We start from the raw sequence: 11,172 nt of genomic DNA, 5'->3' as shown, positions 1-11,172 counted from the left end.
GAAATGGTAGTTGTTGCTTTTGGGGAGTGAGCGAGGGAATGGGGAACAGAGGAGAACAGAGGACAGAGTTTCTTTGTGGGCAGACGTCGCGCATTCGCTTTTCTTATCAGCAGTTTGGCTGCGCTGCAGCGTGGCATTTGTGTGAGTTTTATGTGCGGCTTTTGAGCTGGTTATGATGCCGACGCGATTGCTACGCTTCTGCCAGCCACTTGCCCCTTCACCCTTCTCTCTTCAACCAGCGTCAGGCAACCCCTGCAATACTATGAATATATTCAGAGAGGGGTGGGTAAATGGTGGCTTCTTTGTTTTGGTCGTCAGCTCGCTAAAGGTGTCAATTGTTTTTTGCGCTTGTCTGCCACGCCTCATCGCTGTTCACAGTCGGTTGCTTAAACAAGTGGGCGTAGTGAATCCCATTAAGTAACAGCAACAGCAACAGTCAACCAACATCGACTGTTGTCCTTGTTGCTATTGCAACCCCCCGTGTATCTGTTTGGGCAGACAACCCCCCGAGCGGTCGGCAATTTAAACTAATAATCAACGCATCAGCAAACATTGTCGTTATTATTCACGCGCCTGTGGCGCCCCCTGTCGGTTGAGTGCTGACAGATTGCCTGGCTGGTTGTTGCTGCTGTCTCGGTTCATGGATGCTGCGGGGAGACGGGGGTGAGGGGCTTGGGCTCTGTCTTGGGTCTTACAAGTGTCATCATCAATCAGTGGGGCGTGTACTATTTAAAAATCGTTTATTCGTTTACACTTTTCATATTTTGTTTCTTTTCAATTTTAATATCACATTAAAATATAGACTTTTTTTATATGTATACTTATATACGCATATATTACACAAGATCGGCTCTCAACAATTTAGATATAAAGCACTCAGAACTTAGAAGCGAATTAAGGCGCTGCACTTAAACAATTGTTTTTAATTGTGGTCGAGTTGATAAGTAATACGGTGTTAAAGGATATGCAAATTAGTTTCTTACTCAAATAGAGTAATATGTTGATATGAAGATAAAGTTTGATGTAAGAGAATTTGTCACTGAAATAATCTGAATAGAATTACTTTACTTTTAACTTGAGACTACTTTACAGTTGTCTAGTTTGCTGTGACTCTTTATTTGATATACTAAATCAAACATTTTATTCCATTAAAAACTGTTGTCGACATTATAATCGGAACTATCGTTAAAATAGTTTGAATAATATCGTTCGAAAATAAGTTCATAAACATCATTAAGTATTAAGCTTAACATGTAATGCAATATATTGAGAAATGTTGACATCTTTATTGAATGTTGTTTGATGCGGCTTTTAAATAAAAGAGTCTCTTCGAATATTAAGTTAATAATATATAAACAATGCAGTTCTAACTAAACAGAAATAAAGATTTTAATTGTGCTATAACTCTTCCTTAACACCCTGAATATCAAATAAATTGCTAGATTTCTGAATGTGAAATGTTAAAATCTTTTCAAGGATATCCTTGAATCAGATTTTCTATCTATTTGGAAAATCTATTTGATACTTGCAAACTTCCACAATCAAAATCAAAGGTTCGTGTGCAGTCCAGAGGAAGAAGGGACAAAACAAAACAGAAACATGCAACTTAAAAAGAGAGAAACTCACACAAAGATTCAGCTAACACTAGGGTACTACACTAGCAAGTGGGCAGGCCAGCTTTTGGGGCTGCCACCAGTTATTGGGTGGGGATTTCTTTACTTTCTTTTTGTTTGTGGAATGCGTGATGCCCAGCTGTAGCTCTTTAGACCGCATGCTCGGCGGCAGCTGCGCCAAAGCGCAGCGGAGTTGGTCAAATGATGTTCGGCGGCGTCGTGGCAACCGCTGGCACCACGGCAACTGGCGAGGATTTGGCCGATTTCACACAGCCATAGGATGAGATGCCTGTGCCGCTGCTGCTGGGCGGTGACGGTGGCGTCTCTGGACTGATCAGTGGCAGATAGCGCCACGGATGATAAATGCTGCCCGCATACATGGCCTGAAGACGCGCCTGAAGATCCAGCGCCAGGGTGGGATCCAGTGGATAGTGTCCCAGGCCAGGAAAGCCGCCAGGCACACGGGGCAGCGACAGTTCCAGAGGCGAGCCAAAGCCATACTTGGCCGCCAGCGAGGTGGGTGAATGGGAATGTGAATGGGAGACGGCGGCCGCAGCTGCAGCGGCTGCCACGGCGCTCAGCTGCGCATGATGATGATGCGCATGGGCGGCAGCGGCGTGGGCGGCATGCGGATGTGGATGATGCGGATGGTGATGATGATGATGATGCGACAGACCATGTGCTCCGAGAGGCGAGTGCTGCGCTTGACTCGACTCCTTGCCCATCTGACCAGCTGATGTCAATCCATTGCCAGCTGAGCCGCCTGCTCCGTTGCCACCAGCTGCTCCACCTCCTCCGCCGCCGCCGCCTCCGCCAACTCCTCCAGAGCCACCGCCTGGCACTGGTGACTTGTTGAGCGTCTTTGGCTTGCGACGCGGCCGATATTTGTAATCGGGGTGTTCTTTCATGTGCAGCGCGCTGTAAATTGAGTAAATGTTGAAACATTGATCAAAGATCGGGCCACGGCATCGATTATTAAAGCTATTGAACCATCACGATGGTGACGATGATGGTGAAGACGATGATATCATAAAGTCAATCTTTTTGCCTGCCGCTTACTTCCCTAGATCGTAAAAGCGCATTCACTTTGTTAACGTTTCATTGATACCCTGTAGAAATTGACTCTCTACTCTTAAGCGAATTCATGATTTCATTTCATTCATTTAAAACTAATCTTTAACTTATAACTCTAACTCTGATGGAAAAGAGGTTTAAATTGCTTGAAATGCAGATTGTATTTAGTATACATCCTTCATATTGAAATTTTTGCTATACACAACATCGTTTTGTATAATATGAATTAATTTTATTTGCTATGGAGGTTGGTTCCATTCTAATACTTTCACTTTTCTTAAGAGTTGACAAAATCAACAAGATAGGCTTAGAGCTGATTTTCCTTTCCTTACACATTAAATAAAATTATTCCTGATAAGGTTTCATATCCATATCAGGAATAATTTTAACTTAAATTGAACTGTCTCTTAATTTTTTCCTAAAAACTATTCAGCTGTATAGAAAAATGTTTAATATTAACAAAATTTAATTATTTTCATTTACTTAATCTTAGCTTCGGGAAGTCTGTAAAAATTCATATCTGTTACGTTCACTTTCTCCTCGATATTAAAAAAAATGTTTAACTTTCTATATATTTATTGGCTAGTTGCTTAAGCACTTTACGAATTTCTGAACAGGGTATTCGAACTGTAACCGAGCCGAAACCCTTCCATAAAACCTTTCCTGTAAGACTTGCTGCTTATCTGACCATTTAGCAAAAGGCGAGACTGCGACTCTAAAGTTCTTGAGCTCTTGTTCTGGAGTTGTTCGGTTCGAAAGGTTCTTTTTCCGTATTCCCAGCTGCAACAATGCGCAATTGTTGACATTTGTGCCACAAACGATAAATGTTGATAAAAAGGTGTGTATATTTGTGTGTCTGTCATTATAGATTCTCGTTTTGTTTCTGTTGTTGTTGTTGTTGTTGCTGTGTCGTCACTTTTGCTTTCTTTGCCCGAAATATACTTTTATTTTTTTGGCTCTCTTTGTTGCAGTTCCCAGTTTGTCAGTTCCCATACACAAATTGGTCAGCCTCGTCTCTTATCTCTGCAGTTCGAAAAAGAATATTATAAACTAAAGAAAGGTAAAATGCTGTCGCTGCTTATCGAAGCAGTGCGCGCATTGGCAAATATTTGAACAGTGTTTGCTTGTTCTTCAACTGTCTGTTGTTGTAATTTGTTTATGGTTGTTGTCTCAACCGAAATTGAGAACCGAATGGCCATTAGTTTAAGCCCGAACGGAGCTCATTAATAAATGTCAGGCAAAAATGTGAAATGAAAATGATATACGTAAAGTTTACTCAACCATTTGGCAGTCAAATACAATCAATAAAAGGATTTAGACAGTCACAATCGAAATTGAGTCGCCTCGCGCCACACAAAAATCAAATTGTCTATTGAATTGTGTATTGAATTGTTTACCCAAGATATGCAATGCGAGTGCGCGCTGTGCTGCTCCTCAATGCCAGTTTAGAGCCTCACAATAGCTGGCCATTGTCTTAGCTAATCGCTTAAATTGTAACCAGACGACAAACCCTCAACACACACACAAACACACACCTCTATCGACAATACACACCCACTGGGGGATACTCACCGCAATCGCTTGGCCTCATCGATGAATGGACGCTTCTGTGATTCGGTAAGCAATTTCCACTCGGCACCCAAACGCTTCGATATCTCAGAGTTGTGCATTTTCGGATTGTCCTGGGCCATTTTGCGTCGTTGTCCTCTCGACCAGACCATAAACGCGTTCATTGGTCGCTTAATGTGGTCATGATGGGAGCTCACATTCGAATTCGAGCTGCTTTGTTGCTGCTGCTGTTGCTGTTGCTGCTGGTGTTGCAGCTTTGCTGGCTGTGTTGGCTGCTGCGGTGGCGGCGGAGTTGTGGCACCACCGATTATTGTCACCGGAGACAGGCTGCTCCTGCTGTGATGACTGTGACTGCTGCTGCCACTGCCGCTGCTCGTGTAGCCGTTGCTATTGTGACTGTGGCTGTGATTGTGACTGCGATGCAGCAGCGCCGCAATGCTCGTCATGGTGTCAGGTGTCAGGTGGTGACCTCGTCGGGTGTCAGGTGAGTGGCTCGATTGTCTCTTCTCCCTTGCTGTCAATTCGGTGCACTGACCGTGCTGAAAATACAGAACGGTAATAGAGTTCAATAGACACGCTTTGTTTTGTGTCAAATGTGAAAGATTCAAGCTTGAGGTTCACATTGTGCTCTGATTTGTTGACTGTACTGAACTGAACTGAACTAAACTGAACTGGGGAAACAGGAATTCTTAGATATGCGCTAATCCAAAAACTGTACTTCCTATTCTAGGAATAGTTTGCAGAGACTTTGACATGATTCACGGGAATTATGAATCATAAATTCAGCAGAACACCGATCTGAATATTCAAGTTGAGGTCACAATTGGGCTCATTGTAATATCTTATATCATACGAGATAAGAAATAAAAACATCATCATATAAAGTTAATGATCTCTACTTGATGTTGATGAACTTCTTTGATGATAATCGTGTTACTCACTACATTAAGCATAAAATATATGGCAAATTATATTTGTTTGTATATTTGTTCTTAATTGCTGATCAATTAACTACTGAAAATCAAATATTAAAATATTTAATCTTTTTATAATAATAATAATAATAAAATATTTTTACTAACATTTAAATTCAAAAATATTATCAAGAGTAACCTAAAATTAAATTAAGATTCATATTTTAAAAAAAAATTACAATTTCTTGGATTTTGAAGAGAGTAACAATTATGATTTTAAATTGTTATATAAAATTATTTTAGATTGCTTGAATAAAGCTTTAATTTATAAATATTCTGATAGGTAAAAGAATATTTATGATCATAAAAATACATTTATATTATATTTTGTAAACAAAAATGAATTAAGAATTCCATTGGCAATGACAATTACAAATTGAATATTACAAGACTTATTATATTCATTGCAAGTGGAATATTATCCGTAGGTTTATATAAAGAAATTAAGTAAATTAGAGTAATATTTCAATGTAGCTTCTCCTTTTATAATTAAATTTTTTTTTTAAATGATAATCAATCTGCAAATGAATAATTGGGTCTATGAAATTCCAACACATGAAGTAGTTATATGATATTAAAGCCAAATATTTTTTTATAGATATTTATTCAAAATAATTAATCAAATGTGAAATAATGTTGACAAGTGAATATCAATAACAAATTGAAATCAATCAATCAATTGTTGAGCAAATATCAAACTAATGATTCACAAAAAGTTCCATTTATAAATACTACGATATATTCAAATAAGTGTTTACCTTGTGTCAAGTTGTGGATTTTATGCGTAATCCCGTATAATTATTTCGATCGTAAATGGAAATAGATCTTAAAACACACCGATTTTAGTAAATGTTTTAAACAAACACTATAGTTGTTTATTGTTTGCAATATTTGTATTCTTTGATGATATTGTATTTAATCTGTCGATCTTGTTCTTAGCACTTTACAAAAGCTTTTGAGCTGCACTTGAAGTAATGTTTCCTTTTCGCTTTACACTTTACGCTTTACTATTTACGCTTTGTGTGTTGGCTTGAACTGAACTGAAACTGAACCCGGAGAGAGAGACTGCCGAGTAGCGATTGCCGAGTGCCGGAGCCGGAGCCGGTGCGTCCGTGTCGAGTGCGCGACAGTTTTGATTTGAAACACACACATTCTATGGTCGTCTGTGGCACAATCTATCGAAAACTTGCGACAGTTGGCGGAACACAAAACCAAAGGGAGAAACGGCAAACAACGCGAGTGTTCGTTGGTGTGTGCTTGTGTGTGTGTGTGTGTGTGCGGGGGTAAATGTTGTTATTGTAGTGGTTGCAAGTTGGCCAAAGGAGCGAGTGAGTGAATGAGAACGAGACAGAGAGAGAGAGAGAGAGAGAGCAGTAAAAGGAGAGAGTGTTAGCAATGCAAGTGAACGAGAAAGAGAGCGATACCTGAAAGAGCGAGAGAGATAATGCACGACGGGTGTTTGTAGAGTTTTTATTTTTACACCTCTCGTAGGACGTCGTCGACAACGTGGCGGCTAAGTGATAAAATTTGCTGCTGCTCCTCGCTCCCGCTGCCCGCTGCCCGCTGTTGCACTCTCAGTTTACCTTTAACATTCAGTGTTTGCATTTGTGTTTGTTTATGCTGTCGAAATTGTCTTGTTATTATTCTTCATCTTGTTGCTGTTGTAGTTGTTGTTGTTGTTGCCATTCTTTGAGCAATTGTTTGTCCTGCGTCCCTTTCTTCGAGATAATATCTGATATTCTGTGTGCTTTCCTTATTGTAAGACTTATAAGATAATCTCGACCAAAAAATATTCAGTTGCTTATCAAATTGGCCTGACGCCTTGTTTGCTCCCACAATCGATCGACGCTCGCTTCGATCGTTTATATCTTGAAGTATATATTTATGTATGTATGTGTGTGTGTGTATGTGTGTGTGTGTGCAATTGTTGTTGCGCTTATGATGTTGTGCTACCCTTTCATTGCTTTTGTTCAGACGCAGCGGGGTAAAGTGCTTGGAGAGTTCAATTGCTTTCGTTGTTTGTTGCAAATCGCACAGGAAATTTGTCATTCGGTAGTTACAATTAATTTCCACATAATTGAGACCATAAATCTTCCCTCAAGGGTGGTCTTTAATCTCCAAGCGGAATTCCAGAAATTGAAACCTACGGTTTGGAGCCGAGCCACATGAAGCAACATTTTTAAAATAATCCCAACCTTAGAGTACAGTATTTTTGCTTTTATTGAGTTAAAAGCGATTGCGTAAGTTTACAAAAAACATTTTAATAGTGAGTTTGCTATCAATAATATTGATAAAGTGAGTCACTATTAATGATGTAGGGGAAGTTGTAAACAAAATGGAGGAAAACCACTCCATGTACACTTTTATGCCTTATGCAATCCACAGCAAAGGCAATAGATTATCTAATACTAATATAAAGTCTTAAATCTTATAATTTTTGCACCAACTACACATTGGGCAGAAGGGTATTATAGATGGTACCTGACCTGGTGAAGTATATATATTCTTGTCGGTTTGCCCATATGAACACCTAGAGCAATCATTTTTATTGACAGCACTTGTTATTAACCCAAATATGCATTTCGGTATATTTTCAATATTCTTTGGTCTCTTAATGTTGTGTACTTAAATCATAATATCGAGCTGTTGTGCTTTTAGTGAGAATGGTTATTTCACAGCATATTTCGAGCATACTCGTTTCCTACTTGTATTATATATTTTCGCAGTCGCAGATCAAATATTGAAAATGTTTAAAGAATGTCGTTCTTTTTATACCCGATACCCATAGGGTATAAGGGTTATAACTTTGTGTCAGCAGAAAATGTATGTAACAGGTAGAAGGACGCATCTCCGACCCTATAAAGTATATATATATATATCGAGCACACTCGACTGTAACTTTCTTACTTGTTTTTTAAGTGCACATATAAGAACCGTATTTCCAAAAGGCTTTAGTTATAAAGTATATGATATAAAAATATTTAACAAAACTTTACAAAATTCATTAAATGCATATTAAAATATATTTAAATTATATCAAATCCGATTTAGAGTGACAGCAATTTATGTAAGGGAGTGTTGTATTATTATTATGTTATTAACCATTAAGTAATTCTTACCATTATTAGTTACGTTGAGCAATTCTCAGTTATACCTCTAAAGTTGGGTATTTTAATAGTTCCTTTATTACATCCACATAGTTTTCGAATTGTAAAAATGCCAAGCAATTCATTTCTAATCACTTATTCTAAGATTCATACTAACTTTACGCTTCGTCACGCAATTTGAATAATTTTTGGCGCCAAAAGAAAGCAAATGAAAGTCGCGCAGGCGTCGCTCTCCAAAGCGCCCGTTGTTGTGTAGAGTTTTTAGTCAGAATGGCAACACAATGGAGCAGAGAGAGCGAGGGGAGGAGGGTTGTAGAAGGGGGTGGCAGCTACCGCCTTCCCAGGCTGTAACAATAAAAATGGCAGCGCTATCAATGCTATGTTGCTGGTTGACTCGGCTTCCCCCCATTGCCTGCCCCACCCCCGCGTGTGGCATTGTGTGGCAAACGTTGCGCGCATGTCGAGGGCTTGAATGCTCGACTGCTGGAGTGGCGCTTTTGGCCAATGGCATAGACAATGCTGGGGAGGAGTGGGAGCCTTGGATGGCGCTGCGGCTGCTTAGACGCGTTCTCAATGGTGACGGCTTTTTTATCGTTTTCGTTTTTGTTTTGCATGCGAGTTGAATGCATTTTATTGGCCAAGGCACAAGGCCAAAACAATGGGCCAGCAACTGGTGGCTTGGCTTCTTCTGTTCCTTCTGTCCTGTTCAACGGTTTTCTTCTCCTCCTCACGGCTTCTCCTGTCGACTGTTATCGTGTCCTGGCACACTATGCCAGCTGCCATTTGTTCTCGCATAATGGACATTATGGCTGCTCTATTATGCCCAGCATCGGGACAATGAGCGAGGCATCGTTCAATTCCGTTGCGCTACTTATGACCAACAGCAGAGCGAGGCAACATCATCAGCGGCAACTATGTGATTGCCATAATTTTGGGTATTTTCGTAGCTCTTTTTTTATGGCTGCCATCGTCAGTCTCTTGGGCTGCCATCATGCTCCCAATCTTATTGTCCTGCAACTCGACAACGCATTGTTCGGCTGCAATAATTTATGGAGGAGTCGCAGCCATGGCCACAAAATGTGCTACGCCATGTGTGGGTGCAGATTTTTCGGTCGAAAATGGAAATGCGGCTCGCTAATCGTGATTTGTGTTTTAAATGAGCGCCAAGAGTTGACCAGAGTAAAGGTTGGCTATCTAGTAGAAGAGGGAGGTAGGTTTATTCGAGTGTTACCCGAGCGTTAGAATAAATGAATATTGAATGGGTTAAGCAGATTAGAAAAATAAGTAAAAGATAGTCCGCACAAACCGGAATTTGCATTTAGGTAAACAAGATTATTATATAAATTTATATAGTCACGGTTTGCACAACTCTTTCTTCTTTTATTGTTCTCAGTTCTGTCAATTTCATAAGCTCTAGTATTTGATTAAGTTATTTTAAATATTGCTTTTAGACTCACAAAAAACCACTAAAGATGTATTCCGAATATAAGTTATTGCTTCAGTCGAAAAAACAATTTCCTATGTGCATTTATTTTTTACAATCAATAATTAAAATTTGCTTAACGATTACATTTGTTTATGCAATTAATTATTTTTAATAATTAACTAAGATTTAGATAAACATAGTTATTCTAGCATTGCTTCATATTAATAATTTATAAATTAATGCAGCAAATAAATTTATAAATAACGTATTGCATTAAAAAGTTACAAACATATTTTGAATTCTGAAACCGTTAAGGCATTAAAAACGAGCACTAGATGGCGCCTGTTAACAAACAGTGCTACCCATAAACTAAAAATATAAAATAAAAGTGATGCCTATAATTACTCACTTGCTGTTTAACCGTTTCGAGATGGCGCCATCTATACGACAAACCACAATCTTTAGGTTATTAGCCCGCCGCTTTAACCGATTCGTAAGAGCGCCATCTATGCAGATCAAATAATATAATTTCAACAAGACTCGCGTAGCGTGAGTTTTTTAGAAACTTTAGGTACCAATTACCACCGTCTTTTTAATTTCTAGCGCCATCTTTTATTCAAAAGACAAACCACAAGAATATTTCAAAACATTTTACTTTATCTTTGATATTGTGTTGATTTTCAGCCGACTCCGACATTCGCTGCTTTCACACAACCCACATAGTATGTCGCTAATTGCGTCGGGCGTTCAAAACAGCGTAAAATTAATTAAATTTGCGAAGATTTGTGCACCTTTCTGCACCTTGATTCGCACTAATTAGTGGCGGCCAACGGTAATTTCTTTGAGTTGTTGCCGCTGCTTGAGCAACCGAAATCCCGCCTCGTGTGTGTTTGTGTCAACAGGCGCTCAACTCGTGATTGGCCAGAAGGACTCTGCGACAAGAAGTTGCCTTAATTAGGAAGCGTTTAGCGTTTTGCGCCTTCTTGACTTTTCTCAGCTTTAGCAACCCCCGCAGAGCAACGTAATCCTGGCACTCGTTTGCAATTAATTAAAAATTAAACTGAGGGCAATCAAAAGGAAAGCAGGCTATTTTGTGGTCGAGGGACGTTTGCTAAGTTAGATTGTGCATTGGATTTGTGAAGGGAACAGAAGATGTTAATAATGTAAACATATTTGTCAAGTATCTTTCTTCCTAAAGGGTGAAATTCGCAAATTCAGCAATTGAATGTGATACATTACATCATTAAACGAAATTAACTATTGTAAAAAATAAAATATATGTACTTCTTACTTTTCAATGGATTTTTTGTAAAAGCTGATTATAAAATAATAAAAAATATAATAAATAAATCGGAAAATTATAAAATATTTACCATAAATATAAAGTGAAAGAGTCAAAAGATTCGTGA

The 11,172-nt window shown here is 38.9% G+C and overlaps 1 protein-coding gene across 1 annotated transcript; it reads right to left on the bottom strand.

Moving 5' to 3' along the window:
* Positions 1-959: 959 nt before the first annotated feature.
* LOC133844085 (transcription factor Sox-1a) lies at positions 960-6,370 on the bottom strand. The gene is made up of 3 exons (XM_062277920.1): positions 5,989-6,370; positions 4,260-4,795; positions 960-2,531 (listed from the first exon to the last, which is right to left on the bottom strand). The coding sequence occupies exons 2-3, from the start codon at positions 4,700-4,702 to the stop codon at positions 1,811-1,813; spliced, it is 1,164 nt and encodes a 387-aa protein (XP_062133904.1). The 5' UTR covers positions 4,703-4,795; positions 5,989-6,370; the 3' UTR covers positions 960-1,810.
* Between the last annotated feature and the right edge of the window lie 4,802 nt (positions 6,371-11,172).

This window comes from Drosophila sulfurigaster, chromosome 3, assembly GCF_023558435.1.
Source record: "Drosophila sulfurigaster albostrigata strain 15112-1811.04 chromosome 3, ASM2355843v2, whole genome shotgun sequence".
In the NCBI taxonomy this organism is placed as follows: Eukaryota; Metazoa; Arthropoda; class Insecta; order Diptera; family Drosophilidae; genus Drosophila; species Drosophila sulfurigaster.
This window is presented reverse-complemented; position numbering and strand designations above follow the sequence as displayed.